The following is a 25,584-nucleotide window of genomic DNA, read 5'->3' on the forward strand; positions in this document are numbered from 1 at the left end:
TTTAAGGAAGGCTCGGTTTATATTGGTAAATAATATTCAGAATAGGGCTAATTTGGTCAAACACTCTAAATAAATTTGAAACGAACTCATTCCCAGTGCTTTTGACTTCCTGTGTCTCCCACCAAAACTTAAATCCCCAACCAGATATCTATCCTCTTCGAAATAAATTTCAATGTAGATAAGCTGATAAGATCATTCAATTGGTCAACCCCATTGACCTGATAATGGTATTTATTATATATTTCAAAGGGGTTGAAATTTTGAGATCCTCTCCATCTCCTTCCCTCTTCGTCGCCTTCCCTAATAATACCGATGGATACTCGTACATTGAACTGGCTTCATTCCCATCCTCGTCTTCTCCATCCGCATTTTAATTGTGCCACTTGCATCTCCCACAACCGCATCGATTTTGAACTGTCGATCTCTCACCGTCTCACGCCGCTCTCCTGTCGTATTCTCCAATGTCCACTGGGTTTCTTGATTTTTTTTTTTTCTTCTTTCTCTCCTTCTTGGAGATTTGGAGGTCCATTTCCCTTTAAATAGGCCCGAGTGGAGACGGAGATGGAGATGAAGGAGGAAGATGGAGGAGGAGAAGAAGAAGGAGGAGAGGAAGGTGGAGGAGGCGAAGATTGCGTTGCATCGGCTGTTCGATTACGCGGACGGCTTGGATTTGGTGCTGATGTTGGTGGGGACGGTGGCGGCGGTGGCCAACGGCATCTCTCAACCGTTGATGAGCATCATCTTCGGGCAGGCCGTCGACGCTTTCGGGGGCGGCAACGCCAGTAACATACTCCACCGGGTCGTCAAGGTTAGCTACCTCTATCGCTCTCACAACTCCACCTCCACCTCCCGTTGCTAATCTGCACCGGATGGGCGAATCTCGAGGCACTGGCTCGAGAATGTAGTGTGTTGTTGGCCAGATTAGTTTACTCTTAAAACGAAACAAGAAGCTAAACTGCTTTCGGTTTTAGTAAGAAAAGGATAAAGGCATTGTTATAGTTATTATTGTTGTTGTTGTTGTATTATTTATTATCAATCCATAAACAAAGTTAAGATGAGGATATTTGGTAAGTAGTAAGTTCATTTCTTTTACTAATTCTCATGAGCTTAGTGCTATCTATATATGACTCACCAATGATCATACTATCTTGTTTCAGGTTGTAGTTAATTTTGTCTACTTAGCTATGGGATCAGGGGTTGCTGCCTTACTTCGTAAGTATCAAACCATTCATCAAACATATCTACTCTTGGTTTTTAATTTTTACTAAAGGTTGCACAAATTCCTTCTGCCTTACAAGGACACCACTCCCTTTTCAGCAGATAAAACATTGTTATTTTGTGATTTTTTTTTTTTTTTTTTTGCGGTATCTTTATCAATATCTTGGAGTGCAGGAAGATCAAAGATGGGTGTCTTCTGGTTCATGTAAACTGTTCCTATTAAATTTAAGAGAATTTTACAAATGACACCTTATATTTTATATATTTGGTAATTTGCACACTTTTTTTTCAATAATTCTCATTTAATACTCTAATATTATTTTAACTAACTGATGTCAATCAAAGTACTAAAATACTCCCATCACCCTCTCCCCTCTCCTGTCTACTTCTCCACTATCTTTTTTTATCTTCCCCAACCATCTCTCATCGTCATCGTAGCTACCGCCACCACTTTTTCTTATCTTCTCCCTCCTCTTCTTCTTCTTCTTCTTTATTTTTAGGAAGAGAAAGAGAGAATGAAAAATACAGGAGTGATTTGATATTTATAAATTATGTCGTATATTATAACGAAATATTATTTTGCTAATACCATCCAAGTTAACCTAGAATGTTGAATGAGAATTATAGGGAAAAAAAAGTGTTGATTCACAAAATCTTCAAAGACGATATGTGAATTACAAAATAGGTAAAATTTAAGGTGTCATTTGTCAAATTCTCTAAATTTAATGAGATTTTAATTGTCTATGTGTATACTAAAGTATTATTAAAAATGGCTTTCATTAGTTTAGAGCTCAGACTAGTCCTTCAATCCCCATTGCACTTGTTTTAATTACATCTGTCACATTAAGAGATCAGGATAATAATTTGTTTGAGAAAATTACTCATGTCTGATGTTTCATATTTTTCAGACGATACTGAGTAAACAGATACAAATTCCAAGCATTCATTAGGTGATTGGAATTATTTTTCATGACAGAAAATTAGATGCATATCCTCTGTAAACTGTTGGCTTTTTCTTGAGCTTTCTAAGCTGGATCACTTTGAAACTGAGCAATATGTCAACTTTCGACAAGGAAAGAGGAGCTCTTTCTGTATATGACCTATGAATTCATTCCTTTTCTTCAATCAAGCTTGAAAAATCTTACTTTATGGTTGGTCACTAGGTTATGCCCATGTTCAGAAGTCTTAATAATATAATTACATGTTAATCTTAACCTGCTCGTACCAGAGGTTTCATGTTGGATGGTGACCGGAGAAAGACAAGCTACACGTATTCGAAGCCTATACCTTAAAGCGATATTGAGACAGGATATTGCTTTCTTTGATGAGGAGATGACCACGGGACAGGTGGTGGAGAGGATGTCCGGGGACACGGCACTCATTCAAGATGCAATTGGTGAAAAGGTGAGAACTTCTAGGCACTTCTACATTTCTACAGGAACAAAATCCATTGAACAGTACATATTTTGATCTTTTCATAAAATTGATGTTTTACAGATATCTAATAGTTTTTAGATACACTTTTATCCTATCAGGAGAAGTATTGGTTTCTAGACACTACTGTTGGATGGATTATGTAATCTATAGTTCTATACACGGATTTTGAGAAACTAACTTGCTTGTGATATGATACTGTTCCTGTAAAGCATTTTAGGTACTTCTCTACGATATTATAGATACTCATGTTATCAAAGAAGGGCCTAGATGCATGCTTTCTTTCAAGTATGCATTCTCTTGTGCTCACAGAAGAGCATAAAATAGTGGTACGAGCATAACTACAAACGCAACTTAGATGATCTATGATTCGTAAAATTTTGTAACCAATAGTTTGAGATGTTTAATGAAATAGTTTTTCACTTTCTTGTTAAAAGTGGTATATGTCATACCCTAGTCATATAAGGAGGATACAATGTAATATAGATCAATCATGCAAACTTTCTCTCCCCTGCAGGTTGGGAAGTTCATACAACTTGTTGCCACTTTCATTGGTGGCTTTGTCATAGCTTTTGTAAGAGGATGGCTTCTATCTCTTGTTATGTTGTCAAGTATCCCTCCAATTGTCATTGCTGTTGCAACCATGTCCTGGCTGGTTTCCAATATCTCGACTCGTGGACAAGTGACATACAATGATGCGGGAAACATTGTTGAGCAGACCATTGGATCTATTAGAACAGTGGGTACAAAGTGACATACTTGTTTGATGTTAAACTTCACTTATGATTATGTTAACCAATTATTCTCTCTCAAATATGAAAGGTTGTCTCCTTCAATGGTGAGAAGCAAGCCATTGCACTATACAATAAGTACATCAAGAGCGCATTCAAATCTGCTGTTCAAGAAGGAACTGCTAATGGCTTTGGCACGGGTACTGTCTTGATGGTTTTGTTCTGCAGCTATGGTTTAGCTGTCTGGTATGGCTCCAAGTTGATCCTTGACAAAGGTTACAATGGAGGAACGGTCATTAACATTTTACTTGCAATCATGACCGGTGCACTGTAAGTTTATCAATGTAGATGCGAGAAACATAAATTATTTAGAAGAAACTTACACCATTAATCCGTGATTTCAGACTCTTAGGATTTTGCATTTTACTTGTGCTATTTCTGAAGGTCTTCGAATAAAGCCTGAATAAATTTGAAAATATGAAATAATCCCCAATTGTTTCACTTGTAAGAGAATATTCTTGTGCAATTCGGCTAACCTGAAAATTTCAAATAGTATGTCAATTCTTCAAACTAAACAGTTTTCTGGAAAAAAAGGTGGTGTTAAATACTTATATGTACTAAATAAAGTGAAATACTTGTGCTCAACTTTAACAGAGAGAAGTTATAAAACTTATAACCTGTTAATTTCCAGTACTAGGCATCCTAGATAGTCACTACTTTAAGTTTTGCATATTATTTACAAAAAATTGGACTTCCATGAATTGAAACTCTCTGATTGTTCTGATTTAAGCTTCCAGACTCAGATGTTGTGGTTCTTCCTGATTTTCTTGATAACCGTGTAATATATACTTATAATGTTAATGAGATATGACAAATGAAAATGACTTGAAAAGTTTGAGGCTTTCAGCATAGTGCATGCATATGCAATTCAATTTGAGTTGAATTTTGCTTCCTGACAGGTCTTTGGGCCAGGCAACACCGTGTGTGTCTGCCTTTGCAGCAGGACAAGCAGCAGCATATAGAATATTTGAGACAATAAAAAGAAAGCCAGAGATTGATGCCTATGATACAAGTGGAATCATATTAGAAGACATCAAAGGCAATATTGAGCTGAAAGATGTATACTTCAGCTACCCTGCTAGGCCTGACCATTTGATATTTGAAAAATTCTCTTTAAAAGTGTTGAGCGGCACGACAATGGCTATAGTTGGTGAGAGTGGAAGTGGGAAGTCAACTGTGATTAGTCTGGTGGAAAGATTTTATGATCCGCAGGCTGGCGAAGTTATGATAGATGGAATTAACATTAAGAGGCTAAGGCTTGGATGGCTAAGAGAAAAAATTGGCCTTGTTAGCCAGGAACCATTGTTGTTTGCGACAACTATCAAAGAGAACATCATATATGGAAAAGAAAATGCAACCTCTGAAGATATCAGGAGAGCAATTGAGCTTGCTAATGCATCAAATTTCATTGATAAATTGCCTGAGGTACTAAATATGACATGATAAGCTGATGCTTGATTTGTCTATTTTTTTCTTGATTGTTTGTTCATGTCAGGGGCTTGAGACAATGGTTGGTGAGCATGGAGCCCAGCTCTCAGGCGGTCAAAAGCAAAGAATTGCAATTGCCAGGGCAATCCTAAAGAACCCTCGGATCTTATTGCTCGATGAAGCAACGAGTGCTTTGGACGTGGAGTCTGAGAGGATAGTTCAAGAGGCATTAAATAGGATCATGTTAGGGAGGACTACTGTTGTTGTTGCCCATCGTCTAAGCACTGTGAGGAATGCTGACATGATATCAGTCGTGCATCAGGGAAACATAGTAGAACAAGGTGGAGACCATCTTCACAAATTCTGATCATTTGTCCTTTTTTTTTTCTTCTTTTTTCATTCATAGACCTTAATATATCTGTATGTATGTCACTCAGGTTCTCACGAGGATTTAATAAAGAATCCTGACGGTGCTTACTCTCAACTTATTCATCTACAAGAGATTCACGAAGAAACAGAAGAACCCATCGCAGACTCTAGAATGCTATGTTCAAGTGTTCATGACTCAAAATCTATGAGCAAATCTGGAAGATGGAGTATATCATTGAAAAGATCCATTAGCCGAGGTTCTTCAATGGGGCGCAGCAGTAGGCGTTCTTTTCCACTTGTCTTTGGTTTGCCTAGTGCCGTCGAACTCCAGGAAGGTGCCTCTTTAGATGAATCTAAGGAGAAAAAGTTCCATAGAGATAAGAATTTAAAAGAAGTTCCTCTCAGCAGATTGATTTATCTTAACAAGCCAGAGATGCCACTTCTTCTATTAGGCTCCATAGCCGCAGCAATACATGGAGTTCTTTTCCCAGTGTTTGGTTTATTACTCTCTTTTGCTATTAAAATATTCTATGAACCAGCAGATGAACTACGGAAAGATTATTGGTTTTGGACATTGATGTTTGTTGTGTTGGGAATAGTCTCTCTGGTTTCAATTCCAATCGAATACTTCTTATTTGGAATGGCTGGTGGGAAGCTGGTAGAGCGTATTCGTTCCTTATCATTTCAAAGGGTCGTGCACCAGGAAATAGACTGGTTTGATGAGCCTGCAAATTCCAGGTACGTTAGCACGAATAACTGCAAGTTGTTGTAGGAAATTAATCATCGAAAAACCTTTATCTATTTTATTAACTTTCTTTTGTGTGTTATAGCGGGCAAATTGGTGTAAGGCTATCGATTGATGCTTTGAATGTCCGGAGACTTGTGGGAGACACCTTAGCTTTAATGGTTCAAAGTGCATCTACAATTGTTACAGGTCTTGTGATTGCAATGGTTGCAAACTGGAAGCTTGCACTAATTATTACGGTGGTGATTCCTTTGGTGGGCCTCCAGGGTTATGCTCAAATAAAATTTTTGAGAGGATTTAGTGCAGATGCTAAGGTAATAGTAATACTAGAGCACTCCCATGATGGTAGTCAAATAAATGATTAGTAATGAATATTGAGATTGGTTGCAGGTGATGTACGAAGAAGCAAGTCAAGTGGCAAATGATGCGGTGGGTAGCATTCGAACTGTAGCATCGTTTTGTGCTGAAAAGAGGGTGATTGATACTTACAACAGGAAATGTGAAGCTCCGACAAAACAAGGAATCCGGCAGGGAATTGTAAGCGGTTTGGGTTTTGGCTTCTCGTTCATGACTCTCTATCTTACATATGCTCTTTGCTTCTACGTGGGGGCTAAGTTTGTGCATGATGACAATGCCACATTTACTCAAGTATTCAGGGTGAGCACAATTCATCCTCTTATATTATAGAATAAATTACAGTTTATCCTCACGTGATTTGGCCTCCTCTTATTATTTCAAACTTAAACAATTAATTCCTTTATAGTTCAAACTACGTTGCATATGTTAGTCAATCATTAACTAGGACATAATTACCATATAAAAGTATAGTTTGATTTAATGCTAGGGATATATGGATCGTTTTGCAATTTATTTATGTCGGGAAATTTTTGGCACAGCCAGTGAAACGCTATTATTTTCGAATGAAAAATCTAATAGTTATAATTTGATTTTGACCATAGGGTGTTTAAGTGTGTTAGCTTAATATATAAAATATAAGAAAGTAGGTCAAAATTGAGCTAAAACAACTGAGGTTAAGCTATAATTTGCCGTATATTATACTTGACATCTATCATTTTCCTATGCCAAGTTATCTGACACTGGGTGGTCCGACAGGTTTTCTTTGCTTTAGTTCTGGCTACTATTGGACTTTCACATACAAGCGCATTAGGTGCAGACACCACCAAGGCCAAGGATTCAACTGCTTCTATATTTGCAATCATTGATAGGAAAACCAAGATCGATTCTAGCAGAGATGATGGCATTGTCCCAGAAAATGTTAGAGGCGACATTGATTTCCAGCATGTCAGCTTCAAGTACCCATCCCGTCTGAATGTGCAAATATTCAGAGACTTATCTTTCCGCGTACCCTCCGGAACGGTATCCATCATGCACGATTAACCTTTCATTGTCGCTTTTGTTACGAATCTAAAGAAGAAAAAAAAAATAAAAAATGGATGTTGTTGTTGTCTCAATAGACTGTTGCACTTGTCGGAGAGAGTGGCAGTGGAAAATCAACGGTGCTCTCACTGCTCGAGAGGTTCTACGATCCTGATTGTGGTAAGATTTTGTTGGATGGCATGGACATTCAGATGCTCAGACTCCGCTGGCTGAGGCAGCAGATGGGATTGGTGAGCCAAGAGCCAGTGCTCTTCAATGACACAATCCGTGCCAACATAGCTTACGGAAAACAAGGTGAGGTTTGTGAAGAAGAGATCATGGCAGTAGCTAAGGCAGCCAATGCACATGAATTTATATCAGCATTGCCTCAAGGATACAACACCTGTGTTGGAGAGAGAGGCGTCCAGTTATCAGGTGGTCAGAAGCAGCGTGTAGCCATTGCGAGAGCCATTCTCAAGGATCCAAAAATACTACTGCTCGACGAGGCAACCAGTGCTTTGGATGCAGAATCCGAGCATGCTGTTCAAGAAGCACTAGATCGAGTCATGGTTGGTAGGACCACCATCGTTGTCGCACACCGCCTGTCTACTATCAAGGGAGCTGACATGATTGCAGTTCTAAAGAATGGTAGCATTGTAGAGAAAGGAAGACACGAGAAGCTGATTGGTTTGAAGGATGGAGTTTATGCTTCACTAGTAGAACTGCAAGCGAATCTGAAATGAACAAATGAACTCTTCCTCTTGTTATCTATCCTTTTCATGAGATGTTTACCACAAAGTAGATAGCTCTCTTATTTGCAATCCTCGTCATTCATTTCACTAGATTGGTTGATGGCCTTCAATCAAGGTGAAGGCCGGGAGATATTTATGCAACAGCTTGAAGAAATTGAAATGTAATTAGATGCATTCAAGTATGTTACTTATTGTTGTTTTCTAATGCAACTCAAATCATTGGAATGTTTACTTTTTGTGGGTTCTCTATTCAAACTTTACTTTCCAATGTATTGGCGAGCGATACAAGACGTGCACCATGTTAGCCCGTTATAATAGTTAAATTTAAAACAATTTGATGATCAAGTTGATCAATCCGTAATTAGTCTATAGCATGGCTGGCTATTTTGTTCAACTTATGAACCAAAAAAAAAAACAAATTTTTTTAACAAGTATCTAATATTTGAAAGCCACATAGAGGAAGAATGTTAGTTTTGACTTATTTTAAATGTGCTCCTAATATTTTGCTACTTTTAATTAATTTCAAAATTTAAATACAAGAAAGTAGTAGGTATATTTGAATCATGGGGACTTATACATAAAATTCAATGAAGTTAGTTTCAATCAGCCACTGAATAGCATCATACGACGAAACCAAAGTGGAATATAATATATCATTATTTGACGACCACAGTGATAAGTAATGCCTTCTTCTCTAAGTCTAAGACGTCACGTTTCCTTCTCCGTCCTTGTCTGCCGCCACCTTCGGCTATTCCGTACTTTACTACTACTACTACTACGATTCTCTCTCTCTCTCTCTCTCTCTCTCTCTCTGGTGCTCCTTAGACTACTCAGTTTACAACTACTACACTTAGGAATAGTAGGAGGAGAAAGGTTAGTTTGCTTGGCAACCAAGCATCTTCTTCTCCTCCTTTGACTGCTCTAAATTTAATTAATATAGCTAGATAGATAGATAGATAGATTGGTGACGACGGACGACTTTATTCCCCTGATTTCCATGCTTGTGCTTGTGCGTGGTCTTCTCTGCTGCTATTTGTTCCACTTGCATCTTCCTGCGAAACTGCTGCAAATCATTTGGACTCCGGTTCTCTCCCACGTTACCTCTCTTCTCCCCTCCTTTTCTATCCTCCCATCCGTTGATTTTTCCCATTTTTGTTTTCTTGGTCGCTGATTTCCTATAAATAAGGCACGGATGGAGAGGAGGAGAGAGGAAGAGGGAGAGAGAGAGAGAGAGAGAGAGAGAGAAAGAGAGAAAGAGAAAGATGGGGGAAGAGGGACAGGAGAAGAAGAGAAAGGAGGAGAAGAAGAGAAAGGAGGAGAAGGAGGAGGTGCCCAAGGTTGCTATGCATCGGCTGTTCGATTACGCGGACGGCTTCGATCTGCTGCTGATGCTGGTGGGCACGGTGGGGGCAGTAGCAAACGGAATAGCGTTGCCGTTGATGACCGTCATCCTCGGGCAAGCCATCAACGCCTTCGGGGGCGGGAACCCCGATGACGTTCTCTCCCGGGTCACCAAGGTCAGTTCTGCTACTCCATCATCATACGCCCCTCCAGTCCCTCGAGTATCTCTGCATTAGGCACGCGAATCCCGAGGCAATTTTATCACGCGAATCAATGTATTAAGGCCAGTATCACACAAATAGTGAATTATCATTATTTTTGTTGAGATGAATACTTCTGTTTTCAAATTTATTAGAGAAATAGTAATTAAATTTTCAAACAATTTGGAGGAGTAGGTGCAGGACTAAGTTAAGTAGTAAGTTCACTTCTTCTAGTAATTCTTGGCTATGAGATGTTTATTGTGATGGCTGTGCTTAGTGTTACCAATGATCTCACTATCTTGTTTCAGGTGGTACTTAATTTTGTCTACTTAGCTATTGGATCAGGAGTTGCTGCCTTACTTCGTAAGTGCTGATCCATTCCTCAAATCAATTGTGATTCTTTCTTTATACAATGCAACATACCTAATCATTTACTGAAGGTTGCACAAATTTGTAACTACACTCCCTCTTAAACGGAATCATCATTCTTGATTCTTCTCTTTACCTAATATCTCGGAGTACAGGAAAATGTTTGTTTCTCTGTTCAGAGAAAAAGTTCATAACTAATTCAATGAGATTCTAATTGTCCATGTATATCAAAGTGTTATTATATAACAGGATACCTTGTCTTGCATGCTGATCAGTTCAGAGTTGAGACTAATCACTAAATTCTCATTCAACTTCTTTCAGTTACATTTGCCACAGGATGGTATGGTACCAAAATCATAAATGAAGCTTTGTTGTTAAATTCTTTTTTTTTTTTTTTAAGAACTCATGTCTGATATTTCATATTTTCACACAATAATGTTGTATTAAAGGGACACAAATTCCAAGCATTTGTTAGGTGATTCGATGAATTAAATTTTTTTTATGATTTTCTTCCCTGTCAATAACATGTGTATACTCTGTCAAATGCTAGCTTTTCACGAGCATTATGAGCTAGGTTTCATTGAAACTGAGCTATATGTTAACTTTAGACAAGGAATGAAGAGTTGATTTCTGTAAATGAATCATGAATTCTTTCCTCTTCGTCCATCAAGCTTGAATATCATATTAGTATGGTTGGCCACTCTATTATGTTCATGCTCAGAAGTCGTAACAGTAATCTAGCATAACCATTAATGTATTAAGTATTAACCATAACCTGCTCGTACCAGAGGTTTCATGTTGGATGGTGACTGGAGAAAGACAAGCTACGTGCATTCGAAGTCTATACCTAAAAGCTATATTGAGGCAGGATATTGCTTTCTTTGACAAGGAGATGACCACTGGACAGGTGGTGGAAAGGATGTCGGGAGACACGGTACTCATTCAAGGTGCTATAGGTGAAAAGGTGAGAACTTCTCTAGACACATTCACAGGAACAAAAAAAGCAGGCCTTCCTTGTACAGAACATACTTTGATCTTTTCATAAAGTTGATATTTCAAGGATGTTTTAAAAATTTTAGATGTCAACTATACTATCTGGATTAGTATTGTTTCTAGAAATGATTATGTTCAGATGGATTGTGGTAGCTATACGTGTATCCTGAGAAACCAACTTGGTTGTGATATGATGCTATTCCGATACAGTGTCAGTTAATAGTTATACGATATTATAGACAATGCTCCCAAAGAAGGGCCTGAATGCATACTTTCTTTCGAGCATGCACACTTGTGCTCATAGAAGAGCATAAATTTAGTGAAATTTAGCATAACAACAAATGCAACTAAGATATAATATATGATTCATAATATTTTGTAGATGATAGTTTGAGATGTTTGATGCTTTATTTTCTCACTTTCTTGTCAGAAGTGCTGTCTGTCTGTCTGTCATGCCAAATCATATAAGACAGTTACAACATAATCTAGATAACTATGCAGTTTTAACTTTCTTTCTTTTGCAGGTTGGGAAGTTTATACAACTTGTTGCCACTTTTGTTGGTGGCTTTGTCATAGCATTTGTAAAAGGATGGCTTCTCTCTCTTGTTATGTTGTCAAGTATCCCTCCAGTTGTCATTGCTGGCGCAATCATGTCCTGGTTGGTTTCAAAGATCTCAAGCCGTGGACAAGCGAGATATAGTGATGCTGGAAACGTTGTTGAACAGACCATTGGATCTATTAGAACTGTGGGTACACATGACTTATATTTGTTTGATAATAACCTTTTAGTATTGATTGCATTGTCTAATTATCCTCTTTCACATGATAGGTTGTCTCCTTCAATGGCGAGAAGCAAGCTATTGAACTATACAATAAGTACATAAAGAAAGCATACAAGTCTGCTGTTCAAGAAGGAACTGCTTCTGGATTTGGTATGGGTACTGTTTATATGGTCCTCTTCTTCAGCTATGGTTTAGCTGTTTGGTATGGCTCCAAGTTGATCATTGAAAAAGGCTACAATGGGGGAGCGGTCATAAATATTTTATTTGCAGTCATGACCGGTGCAATGTAAGTTTATTAATAAATTATCTTAACCAAACTAATTCAATAAATCAGTTCTTTAGTAGCTATTAAGATTTTAAGTTTGACTTGTGCTATTTCTGAAGGTCTTTCAAGAAAGCCTGAATATATAACTGAAAAGTATGAAAGAATTCCCTATTGCTTTACTTATAAGAGAATATTCTTGTGCAATTATGTTGATCTGAAATTCTAAGTGATACATCAGTCCTTCAAACTAAAACTGTTTTCTGAAAAAACAGTCAGAGAAATATGTAATACATAAAATCCAATCAATTCTTGCATTCAACTTTAAAAAATAGATAAGTTTTGATCTCTTTTACCTGTAAAGTCCCAATATTAGATATCCTATATGAATTCACTCCTGCATACTATTTACAACAAATTGGATTTCATGATTTAAGCTCTCCGATAGTCTGATTGATCTGATCTAAGCTTCCAGACTAAGATGTAGTTTTAATTAAATTTCTTGAGGACTGTGTAGTATGTGCCTAGTCAATGCTAATCAGATGAGTTCAAAAGTTTCAGCAAAGTGCATGTATATCCAATTCAGTGTTTGAGTTGAATTTTTGCTTTCTGACAGGTCTTTGGGCGAGGCAACACCATGTGTGACTGCTTTTGCAGCTGGACAAGCAGCAGCATATAGAATATTTGCGATAATAAAAAGAAAGCCAGAGATTGATGCATATGATACAAGTGGAATCATGTTAGAAGACATCAAAGGCAATATTGAACTGAAAGATGTATACTTCAGCTATCCTGCCAGGCCTGACCATTTGATATTTGATGGATTCTCATTAAAAGTGCTGAGTGGCACAACAATGGCTATAGTTGGAGAGAGTGGCAGTGGGAAGTCAACTGTGATTAGTCTGGTGGAAAGATTTTACGATCCACAAGCTGGTGAAGTTCTTCTAGATGGAATTAACATTAAGACACTAAGGCTAGGCTGGCTAAGAGAAAAAATTGGCCTTGTTAGCCAGGAACCATTGTTGTTTGCGACAACTATCAGAGAGAACATCATGTACGGAAAAGAAAATGCAACCTCTGAAGAGATCAGGGCAGCAGCTGAGCTGGCTAATGCAGCAAATTTCATCGACAAGTTGCCTGAGGTACAATAAATATGAGGGCGTCATATTTAAGCTGGTTCTTGATTCTCTACGTTTTTTTTTAAAAAAAAAAATCCTTGATCATTTCATTCTTCATATCAGGGGCTTGAGACAATGGTTGGCGAGCGTGGAGCCCAGCTCTCCGGGGGACAAAAGCAAAGAATTGCAATTGCTAGGGCAATCGTAAAGAACCCCAAGATCTTATTACTTGATGAAGCAACAAGTGCATTGGATGTGGAGTCTGAGCAGATAGTTCAAGAGGCATTAAATAGGGTCATGCCAGGGCGGACCACCATTGTTGTTGCACACCGTCTAAGCACTGTGAGGAACGCTGACATTATATCATTCGTGCACAAGGGAAAAATGGTAGAACAAGGTGCGGATCATCCCCATCTTCACATTCTGGATTTCCTTTCCCTTTAAACTTCTTTCATCGGTAGATTACATATTTCTATCTGTACACGTCATGCAGGTTCTCACGACGATTTGATAAAGAACCCTGATGGTGCTTACTCTCAACTTATTCATTTGCAAGAGATTCATGAAGAAAAAAGACCTGTTGCAGACTCTGGAATAGGTTCAAGTGTTCATGACTCAAAATCTATGAGCAAATCTGGAAGTCGGCACATATCATTAAAAGGATCCATAAGCAGAGGTTCTTCATTAGGGGATATCAGTAGGCGTTCCTTTTCAGTTGCCTTTGGTTTGCCTAGTACCATCCAACTCCAGGAGGTTAGTGGCTCTTTAGATGAATCTAAGGAGAAACAGCTCCAGGAAGATCAGGATTTAAAGGAAGTTCCTCTGAGCAGATTGGTTTCTCTTAACAAGCCAGAGATTCCAATTCTTCTATTAGGTTCCTTTGCTGCAGCAGGACATGGACTTATTTTTCCAATGTTTGGTATCTTGCTTTCTATTGCTATAAAAATATTCTATGAACCAGCAGATGAACTTCGGAAAGATTCCAGGTTTTGGACATTAATATTTGTTGTTATGGGTATACTCTGTCTGATTTTTATTCCGTTACAATACTTCTTATTTGGAGTGGCTGGTGGGAAGCTGGTAGAGCGTATTCGTTCCTTGTCATTTCAAAGGGTTGTGCATCAGGAAATAAACTGGTTCGATGAGCCTTCCAATTCCAGGTGAGTTGAGTTAGCATGAGTAACTGCAATGTTATAAGAAATTAATCATCCAAAATATTTTTCTATTCACTAGCTTTCTTTTTGTGTGTTATAGCGGGCAAATTGGTGCAAGGCTATCAATTGATGCTTTGAATGTTCGGAGAATTGTGGGAGACACCTTGGCTTTAATTGTTCAAAGTACATCAACAATTATTGCAGGATTTGTGGTAGCAATGGTTGCAAACTGGAAGCTTGCACTAATTATTACGGTGGTGATTCCTTTGGTGGGTCTCCAGGGTTATGCTCAAATAAAATTTATGAAGGGGTTTAGTGCAGATGCCAAGGTAGTATTAAAGCTGTTTAGTGGTCATAGTCAAATAAATCATTGCATGATTGACAATTAAGAGAATTTGAGGTGTGTGCAGGTGATGTATGAAGAAGCAAGTCAAGTAGCAAATGATGCTGTCGGTAGCATCCGAACTGTGGCATCATTTTGTGCTGAAAAAAGGGTGATTGATACTTACCATCGGAAATGTGAAGCTCCTACCAAGCAGGGAATACGGCAGGGAATTATAAGTGGTTTGGGCTTTGGCTTCTCCTTCCTGACTCTCTATCTTACATATGCTCTTTGCTTCTACGTGGGAGCTAAGTTTGTCCGCAATCACGAGGCCACTTTTGCTGAAGTATTCAGGGTGCGCACTGTGTATCTAATAACATCTTATATTATTATACTTCACATCTATGGTTTTCGTATGACAACGTAATTAATTTGAAATTGGGTGGTCGACAGGTTTTCTTTGCTTTGGTTCTGGCCACTATGGGCGTTTCACAGACGAGTGCATTAGGTGCAGATTCCACTAAGGCCAAAGATTCAACTGCTTCTATATTTGCAATCATTGACAGGGAATCCAAGATCGATTCTAGCAGAGACGATGGCATTGTCCCAGAAAATGTGAGAGGTGACATTGAGTTCCAGAATGTCAGCTTTAGATACCCATCCCGTCCTAATGTGCAAATATTCAGAGACTTGTCTTTGAGCATACCCTCTGGAAAGGTATCCATCGTGCACTAACCTTTGTTTGTCACTGTTGTTGTTACATCATTAGGTATGACTTTCATTTGATGCCTGTCATTGTCTCAATTCAATAGACTATTGCACTTGTCGGGGAGAGTGGTAGTGGAAAATCCACAGTGATTGCACTACTCGAGAGGTTCTATGATCCAGATTCTGGTAAGATCTTGTTGGATGGCATAGATATTCAGATGCTCCGGGTCAGCTGTCTTAGGCAACAGATGGGACTGGTGAGCCAAGAGCCAGTGTTGTTCAATGATACAATTCGTGCCAACATAATGTATGGAAAACAAGCCGAGGTTTCTGAAGAAGAGATTGTGGAGGTTGCTAAGGCAGCCAATGCACACCAATTTATTTCAAGTTTGCCTCAAGGATATGATACTCCCGTCGGGGAGCGAGGCACCCAGTTATCAGGTGGTCAGAAGCAGCGTGTTGCTATAGCGAGGGCCATTCTGAAGAACCCCAAAATACTACTACTGGATGAGGCAACCAGTGCTCTGGATGCAGAGTCAGAGCGCGTGGTTCAGGAAGCATTAGATAGAGTGATGGTTGGCAGGACAACGGTGGTTGTAGCTCACCGTCTGTCGACAATCAAGGGAGCTGATATCATTGCAGTTCTCAAGAATGGTGCTATTGTTGAGAAAGGGAGACATGAGAAACTGATGAGTTTGAAGGATGGAGTTTATGCTTCATTAGTAGAGCTTCGCATGGCTTCAGCATAAATTGTGTCTAGGGAATTTTCTTTTTCTTAAATATATGCATGAATTCATTGTTTATACTTACTACGTGTAGATTTACAGGAATGTAGCTTAACCCGTTTCCTTCCCAGTATGTCCAGTTTGCTATTTATGTATTTTCTTTCATTTTGGGTGTTTCATTACATATGTAATTCATACGTAATTCTGCATGCATGATAGAATACGGGATGGTAGTTGTATCCTTCTTTCTTGAAATTGATTATAATATCTTGAAGATCGACTATCATATCTCAACGCTATCAATATAAGCAAGATTTTGATTTACTTGAGATTACGATAAGGTCAAAATTATGAATCTCTTGCCGTTATTATAGTCGAGATGACAATTCATTTGACATCTTATACATGATTCTCTTTTCTTGTATAGTTTAATTGATAATACAGATTTTATTTTATTTATTTAATTTTCTATGTAAATATATAATCATGGCATGGCTAAAGATTAATCTCTTTCCCTCTTCTTTTCTCCTTGCTCATATGCCTTAACATAGTATTCCAGCCATTTTGATCTAATAATCTATGTGTTCCCTAGTAAATGTTGGTAATTTTATGTATTTGATATGGATTTTTTATTAATTTTGAGTTAAGTTTTAAATGGGGCCCACACATTATTAATGATGATTTAATGGTGAAATTAATTTAGCTCAAAGAGTACTTTATTGTCATATATTTATTTAGTCAAATCCATGAAGAGAAGTGAATGAAAATTAGCTCTAAAGTAGGTATTATGATAATGAAAAATAAAGAAAAGTGAGTTTAGTATCATATTGGATATTTGAGAAATATTAGTATGGGATATAAGTAACAAACTTCTTATGGGCTTTGGGCCCGGCCCGACTCGGCTCGGTTCGCACGCACGGATCAAGTCCAATTTTAATTCGAGTTGGTTAGTTGAACTTGCCCAAAGTCAAAATAATGTGTCCCAACACACTAGACTCGACTATTTAGAATTTTATATTATATAATCTATAAGTTTATCGAATTTATTAGATTGTTACTGCTAACAGTAAACTCTCTAAAGAATGTCAATATATAACTCATTAGTCAAATGCCAAAACCAAAAAAAGACTCGGGTTTGTTGATAGGTCAAGATTCCAGGACTGCTGTTTGTTTATTATTATAATACTATCAAGGAGCATTGTTTCCTTGCCACCCCAGCGATGAGTTGTATTCTATGTCGCTTGCCAAGCTGCACTTATGGAGATATATTTTATTTTTTCTTGTTTCTAGAAGAAAAGGCCCTACTTGATGAAAGTGTGGTATCCATAGCATATAACATGACATGAGAATAGCATCTTAAACAAATGAACCACAGTTGTGTGAATATATATATATATATATATATATATATATAGCACGTGCACTATATTATTGTTTGACCACCAATCAGTAATGCCTTCTCCTCCAAGTCTATCACATTCCCTTGCTTGCTTGCCAAGTAGCATTATTCAATCAAAAAGCAATAGATTATGTTATTATTTGTCCCTTATTTTGTTTGTCATACTTCCTCTGAAAATTGTTTACAGCCACAGGGGAAAACAAAACAAACCAACTGATCCACTAACCATATTTTAAGACTTTGTAAAAAGATAAATAATAAAAAATATATATGTTAATATATTTTATCACCATATTAACATTTATTCTTCTGAAGCCCTCCACCCCCCCCTCTTCACGTAAATAAGTTTGTAAAGAGGCCTGGTTTGGTCAGCGAGTCTTCTCAACCTCATAAACAAGACAACCTGATAACGAAGGAGAGATGTACTTCGTTAAGTGGGTCCTCCGTACACTATTTAATGTACTAGTACTAGCGCTACTCGAGGAGAAGCAGAAGAAGGAGAAGGAGAAGGAGAAGGAGAAAGGTTAAGATTGCTTGGCAATCAAGCATCTTCTTCTTCTCCTCCTCCTCCATCCTCCTTTGACCAAGATAAATTTAATATAGATAGATAGATAGATAGATAGATGGTGACGTTCATTTCCATGTGGTTGGCGTTCTGTATTTTATGTTCCACTTGCGTCTTCTCGTGCAACTGCTGCATTGATTTGGACTCCGGCTCTCTCCCACGTCCTATTCTTCTGCACCTTTCTATCCTCGCAGCCGTTGACTTTCTCCATTTTTGTATTCTTGGTGCTGGTCCTTTCCCAATAAATAAGGCACGGATGGAGAAGAGGAAGAGGAGAGAGGAAGAGGGAGGGAGAGAGAAGAATGGGGGAAGAGGGAGAGGAGAGGAAGAGAAAGGAGGACGAGGAGGAGGAGGAGGTGGTGGTGCCCAAGGTTGCTTTGCATCGCCTGTTTGATTATGCGGATGGCTTCGATCTGCTGCTGATGCTGGTGGGATCGGCGGCGGCGCTCGCAAATGGGATATCAATGCCGTTGATGACCGTCATCTTCGGCCAAGCCGTCGACGCCTTCGGGGGCGGCAACCCCGATAACGTTCTCCCACGGGTCACCAAGGTCAGTTCTGCTACTCCATCACCATATCCCCACCTCCCCTTCCGGTCACTGGACATCTCCAGTGGCCAATCTGCATTAGGCACGCGAATCCCGAGGCAAAGATTTGTATTGATAGGGTCCGTCGGGTCGGGTCGGGTCGGACTACTTGGGGAGTTTATGGTTTGGGATTGGTGTTAGGGTCTGTGATCAAAACTGGAAAGTGGTTATGGGTTTTATTAAATAAAATTGTAATGTATTGTGGTAATTATGGGTTTTTTTTTTTCGTTTTTGTTGAGATGAATAGTTCTGTTTTCAAATTTATTAGAGAAATAGTAATTAAATTTTCAAACAATTTGGAGGAGTAGGTGCAGGACTAAGTTAAGTAGTAAGTTCACTTCTTCTAGTAATTCTTGCCTATGAGATGTTTATTGTGATGGCTGTGCTTAGTGTTACCAATGATCTCACTATCTTGTTTCAGGTGGTACTTAATTTTGTCTACTTAGCTATTGGATCAGGAGTTGCTGCCTTACTTCGTAAGTGCTGATCCATTCCTCAAATCAATTGTGATTCTTTCTTTATACAATGCAACAGATCTTATCATTTTACTGAAGGTTGCACAAATTTGTAACTACACTCCCTCTTAAACGGAATCATCGTTCTTGATTCTTCTCTTTACCTAATATCTCGGAGTACAGGAAAATATTTGTTTCTCTGTTCAGAGAAAAAGTTCATAACTAATTCAATGAGATTCTAATTATCCATGTATATCAAAGTGTTATTATATAACAGGATACCTTGTCTTGCATGCTGATCAGTTCAGAGTTCAGACTAATCACTAAATTCTCATTCGACTTCTTTCAGTTACATTTGCCACAGGATGGTATCGGTACCAAAGTCATGAATGAAGTCTCTTTGTTAAAAAAAAAAAAAAACAAACAAATTACTCGTGTCTGATGTTTCATATTTTCAGACAATAATGTTTATTAAAGGGACACAAATTCCAAGCATTTGTTAGGTGATTTGATGAGTTAAATTTTTTTATGATTTTCTTCCCTGTCAATAACATGTGTATACTCTGTCAAATGCTAGCTTTTCATGAGCATTATGAGCTAGATTTCATTGAAACTGAGCTATATGTTAACTTTAGACAAGGAATGAAGAGTTGATTTCTGTAAATGAATCATGAATTCTTTCCTCTTCGTCCATCAAGCTTGAATATCATATTAGTATGGTTGATCACTCTATTATGTTCATGCTCAGAAGTTGTAATAGTAATCTAGCATAACCATTAGTGTATTAAGTATTAACCATAACCTGCTTGTACCAGAGGTTTCATGTTGGATGGTGACTGGAGAAAGACAAGCCACGCGCATTCGAAGTCTATACCTAAAAGCTATATTGAGACAGGATATTGCTTTCTTTGACAAGGAGATGACCACTGGACAGGTGGTGGAGAGGATGTCGGGAGACACAGTACTCATTCAAGGTGCTATAGGTGAAAAGGTGAGAACTTCTCTATATACATTCACAGGAACAAAAAAGCAGGCCTTCCTTGTACAGAACATATTTTGATCTTTTCATATTGTTGATATTTCAAGGATATTTAAAAAAAGAAAATAGATGCCAACTATTTTATCTGGATAAGAATTTGTTTCTAGAAATGATTATGTTCAGATGGATTTTGGTAGCTATACATGTATCCTGAGAAACCAACTTGGTAGAGATATGATGCTGTTCCGATACAGTGTTTTAAGTACTTGTCAGTTAATAGTTTTATGATATTATAGACAATCATGTTTCCAGAGAAGGGCCTGAATGCATACTTTCTTTCAAGTACACATTCTTGTGTTCATAGAAGAGCATAAATTTAGTGACATTCAGCATAACCACAAAATGCAACTAAGATGATATATGATTCATAATATTTTGAGATGTTCGATGCTATATTTTCTCACTTCCTTGAAGTGCTGCCTGTCATACCAAGTCATATAAGCCAGTTACAACATAATCTAGATAACCATGAAGTTTTAACTTTCTTTCTCTTGCAGGTTGGGAAGTTTATACAACTTGTTGCCACTTTCCTTGGTGGCTTTGTCATAGCATTTGTAAGAGGATGGCTTCTCTCTCTTGTTATGTTGTCAAGTATCCCTCCAGTTGTCATTGCTGGCGCAATCATGTCCTGGCTGGTTTCAAAGATCTCCAGTCGTGGACAAGCAAGATATAGCGATGCGGGAAACGTTGTTGAACAGACCATTGGATCTATCAGAACTGTGGGTACACATGACTTATACTTGTTTAATAATAACCTTTTAGTATTGATTGTATTATCTAATTATCCTCTCACATACGAAAGGTTGTCTCCTTCAATGGTGAGAAGCAAGCTATTGAACTATACAATAAGTACATAAGGAAAGCATACAAGTCTGCTGTTCAAGAAGGAACTGCTAATGGATTTGGCATGGGTACTGTTTTTATGGTCTTGTTCTGCAGCTATGGATTGGCTGTCTGGTATGGCTCTAAGTTGATCATTGAAAAAGGCTACAATGGGGGAGCGGTCATTAATATTTTATTTGCAGTCATGACCGGTGCAATGTAAGTTTATTAATGTAGACACAGAGAGCATAAATTATCTTAACTAATACAATTAATCAGTTCTTTAATACCATGCTATTAGGATTTTACATTTGACATGCTATTTCTGAAGGTCTTTCAAGAAAGCCTGAATAACTGAAAAATACAAAATATGAAAATAATTCCCTACTGCTTTACTTGTATGAGAGAATACTCTTGTGGAATTTTGTCGACCTGAAATTTTAAAATGATACATTAGTCCTTCAAACTAAACTGTTTCTGAAAAAACAGTCAGAGAAATAATACGTAGTACATAAAATCCAATAAATTCTCGCATTCAACTTTAAAAAATAGAGATATTTTAATATCTTTTACTTGTAAAGTCCCAATACTAGGTATCCTAGATAAACACAGTCCTGCATACTATTTACAACAAATTGGATTTCATGATTTAATCTCTCTGATAATCTGATTGATCTGATCGAAAGACTCAGATGTTGCTTTGATTGAATTTCTTAAAAACTGTGTAGTATGTGCTTTAATGTTAATCAGATGATTTCAAATGTTTCAGCATAGTGTGTATATCCCAATCAGAGTTTGAGTTTGATTTTGCCTTCTGATAGGTCCTTGGGTGAGGCAACACCATGTGTGACTGCTTTTGCAGCTGGACAAGCTGCGGCATATAGAATATTTGAGATAATAAAAAGGAAGCCAGAGATTGATGCATATGATACAAGCGGAATCATGTTAGAAGACATCAAAGGCAATATCGAACTGAAAGATGTATACTTCAGCTATCCTGCCAGGCCTGACCATTTGATATTTGATGGATTCTCATTAAAAGTGCCGAGTGGCATGACAATGGCTATAGTTGGAGAGAGTGGCAGTGGGAAATCAACTGTGATTAGTCTGGTGGAACGATTTTATGACCCGCAAGCTGGTGAAGTTCTTCTAGATGGAATTAACGTTAAGACGTTAAGGCTTGGATGGCTACGAGAACAAATTGGCCTTGTTAGCCAGGAACCTTTATTGTTTGCGACAACTATCAGAGAGAACATCATGTATGGAAAAGAAAATGCAACCTCTGAAGAGATCAGGGGAGCAATTGAGCTGGCTAATGCAGCAAATTTCATCGACAAGTTGCCTGAGGTACACTAAATATGAGGGCGTGATATTTAAGCTGGTTTGTGATTCTCTACGTTTTTTTTTTAATCTTTGATCATTTCATTCTTCATGTCAGGGGCTTGAGACAATGGTTGGCGAGCGTGGAGCCCAGCTCTCCGGGGGACAAAAGCAAAGAATTGCAATTGCTAGGGCAATCGTAAAGAACCCAAAGATCTTATTGCTTGATGAAGCAACAAGTGCATTGGATGTGGAGTCTGAGCGGATAGTTCAAGAGGCATTAAATAGGGTCATGCTAGGACGGACCACCATTGTTGTTGCACACCGTCTAAGCACTGTGAGGAATGCTGACACTATATCACTCGTGCACAACGGAAAAATGGTAGAACAAGGTGCTGATCATCCCCATCTTCACATTCTGGATTTCCTTTCCCTTTAAACTTCTTTCATCAGTAGATTACATATTTCTATCTGTACACGTTATGCAGGTTCTCACAACGATTTGATAAAGAATCCTGATGGTGCTTACTCTCAACTTATTCATTTGCAAGAGATTCACGAAGAAAAAGGACCTGTTGCCGACTCTGGAATAGGTTCAAGTGTTCATGACTCAAAATCTATGAGCAAATCCACTAGTCAGCGCATATCGTTAAAAAGATCCATAAGTAGAGGTTCTTCATTAGGGGATAGCAGTAGGCGTTCTTTTCCAGTTGCCTTTGGTTTACCTAGTGCCATTGAACTCCAGGAGGGTGGTGGCTCTTTAGATGAATCTAAGGAGAAACAGCTCAATGAAGATCAGAATTTAAAGGAAGTTCCTCTTAGCAGATTGGTTTATCTTAACAAGCCAGAGATTCCAATTCTTCTGTTAGGTTCCCTTGCTGCAGCAGTACATGGAGTTCTTTTTCCAATGTTCGGTGTCTTGCTTTCTATTGCCATAAAAATATTCTATGAACCAGCAGATGAACTTCGGAAAGATTCAAGGTTTTGGACATTAATGTTTGTCGTTCTAGGAATAATCTCTCTGATTTCTATTCCAATAGAATATTTCTTATTTGGAGTGGCTGGTGGTAAGCTGGTAGAGCGTATTCGTTCCTTGTCATTTCAAAGGGTCGTGCACCAGGAAATAAACTGGTTCGATGAGCCTTCCAATTCCAGGTGAGTTGAGTTAGCATGAGTATTTGTATGCTATAAGAAATTAATCATCCAAAATTCTTTCTCTATTTACTAGCTTTCTTTTGTGTGTTATAGCGGGCAAATTGGTGCAAGGCTATCAATTGATGCTTTGAATGTTCGGAGACTTGTGGGAGACACCTTAGCTTTAATGGTTCAAAGTACGTCGACAATTATTGCAGGTTTTGTGGTAGCAATGGTTGCAAACTGGAAGCTTGCACTAATTATTACGGTGGTGATTCCTTTGGTGGGTCTCCAGGCTTATGCTCAAATAAAATTTATGAAGGGGTTTAGCGCAGATGCCAAGGTAGTATTAAAGCTGTTTAGTGGTCATAGTCAAATAAATCATTGCATGATTTACAATTAAGAGAATTTGTGGTGGGTGCAGGTGATGTATGAAGAAGCAAGTCAAGTAGCAAATGATGCAGTCGGTAGCATCCGAACTGTGGCATCATTTTGTGCTGAGAAAAGGGTGATCGATACTTACCATCGGAAATGTGAAGCTCCTACCAAGCAGGGAATACGGCAGGGAATTATAAGTGGTTTGGGCTTTGGCTTCTCCTTCCTGACTCTCTATCTTACATATGCTCTTTGCTTCTACGTGGGAGCTAAGTTTGTCCGCAATCACGAGGCCACTTTTGCTGAAGTATTCAGGGTGCGCACTGTGTATCTAATAACATCTTATATTATTATACTTCACATCTATGGTTTTCCTACGACAACGTAATTAATTTGAAATTGGGTGGTCGACAGGTTTTCTTTGCTTTAGTTCTGGCCACTATGGGCGTTTCACAGACGAGTGCATTAGGTGCAGATTCCACTAAGGCCAAGGATTCAACTGCTTCTATATTTGCAATCATTGACAGGGAATCCAAGATCGATTCTAGCAGAGACGATGGCATTGTTCCAGAAAATGTGAGAGGTGACATTGAGTTCCAGAATGTCAGCTTTAGATACCCATCCCGTCCTAATGTGCAAATATTCAGAGACTTGTCTTTGAGCATACCCTCTGGAAAGGTATTCATCATGCACTAATCTTTGTTTGCACTGTTGTTATTACATCATTAGGTATAACTTTCAGTTGATGCCTGTTGTTGTCTCAATTCAATAGACCATTGCACTTGTCGGGGAGAGTGGTAGTGGAAAATCCACAGTGATTGCACTACTCGAGAGGTTCTATGATCCTGAATCTGGTAAGATCTTGTTGGATGGCATAGATATTCAGATGCTCCGGGTCAGCTGTCTTAGGCAACAGATGGGACTAGTGAGCCAAGAGCCAGTATTGTTCAATGATACAATTCGTGCCAACATCATGTATGGAAAACAAGCCGAGGTTTCTGAAGAAGAGATTGTGGAGGTTGCTAAGGCAGCCAACGCGCATCAATTTATTTCAGGTTTGCCTCAAGGATATGATACTCCTGTCGGGGAACGAGGCATCCAGTTATCAGGTGGTCAGAAGCAGCGTGTTGCTATAGCAAGGGCCATTTTGAAGAACCCAAAAATACTACTACTCGATGAGGCAACCAGCGCTCTGGATGCAGAGTCAGAGCGCGTGGTTCAGGAAGCATTAGATAGAGTGATGGTTGGCAGGACAACCGTAATTGTAGCTCACCGTCTGTCGACAATCAAGGGAGCTGATATCATTGCAGTTCTCAAGAATGGTGCTATAGTTGAGAAAGGGAGACATGAGAAACTGATGGGTCTGAAGGATGGAGTTTATGCTTCATTAGTAGAGCTTCGCATGGCTTCAGCATAAATTGAGTCTAGACAATTCCTATTCAATTTTCTTTTTCTTTTTTTTAATAAAAATAAAATATATATATATGCATGAATGCATGGTTTGTACTTACCCCTTGTATGTTTGTAGATTGTAGCTTTTCCCATTCCCCTTCCCCGTTTGCAATTTATGTATTTTCTTTCATTTTGGGTGTTTTATTTCATATGTAATTCTGCATGCATGAGATGTATGTAACCTTCCTTTTCTATGCCCAATAATAGTTTTTTATGGCTGTGATATTTGTGAGCAGTAAAATCCAATGCTCTCTGAATGTCAGATTCTTTCATATCAGGAAACCCCCAGCTTTCCTTTTGCTCATCCACCTCTCGTTTTTGCAATGGAAGATTCGTTTGTTTATATGT

The 25,584-nt window shown here is 38.4% G+C and overlaps 2 protein-coding genes and 1 pseudogene across 2 annotated transcripts; all 3 read left to right on the plus strand.

The window, feature by feature from the left end:
* The first annotated feature begins 244 nt into the window (after positions 1-244).
* On the plus strand, positions 245-8,350 carry LOC140771179 (ABC transporter B family member 9-like; annotated as a pseudogene).
* A 555-nt stretch (positions 8,351-8,905) lies between these two features.
* Positions 8,906-16,300, plus strand: LOC140770550 (ABC transporter B family member 11-like). The gene is made up of 12 exons (XM_073111786.1): positions 8,906-9,631; positions 9,964-10,018; positions 10,813-10,988; positions 11,542-11,763; positions 11,847-12,085; positions 12,678-13,203; positions 13,303-13,576; positions 13,673-14,339; positions 14,434-14,662; positions 14,744-15,010; positions 15,109-15,372; positions 15,468-16,300. Exons 1-12 carry the CDS (start codon positions 9,377-9,379, stop codon positions 16,110-16,112), a joined length of 3,819 nt encoding a protein of 1,272 aa, XP_072967887.1. The 5' UTR covers positions 8,906-9,376; the 3' UTR covers positions 16,113-16,300.
* Positions 16,301-18,333: 2,033 nt separating this feature from the next.
* LOC140770335 (ABC transporter B family member 11-like) lies at positions 18,334-25,378 on the plus strand. Its single transcript, XM_073111484.1, has 12 exons — positions 18,334-18,603; positions 19,061-19,115; positions 19,910-20,085; positions 20,631-20,852; positions 20,936-21,174; positions 21,777-22,302; positions 22,394-22,667; positions 22,764-23,430; positions 23,524-23,752; positions 23,834-24,100; positions 24,199-24,462; positions 24,557-25,378. The coding sequence occupies exons 1-12, from the start codon at positions 18,355-18,357 to the stop codon at positions 25,199-25,201; spliced, it is 3,813 nt and encodes a 1,270-aa protein (XP_072967585.1). The 5' UTR covers positions 18,334-18,354; the 3' UTR covers positions 25,202-25,378.
* Positions 25,379-25,584: the final 206 nt, after the last annotated feature.

Source organism: Typha angustifolia, chromosome 11, assembly GCF_048772165.1.
Source record: "Typha angustifolia cultivar Huaian chromosome 11, ASM4877216v1, whole genome shotgun sequence".
In the NCBI taxonomy this organism is placed as follows: Eukaryota; Viridiplantae; Streptophyta; class Magnoliopsida; order Poales; family Typhaceae; genus Typha; species Typha angustifolia.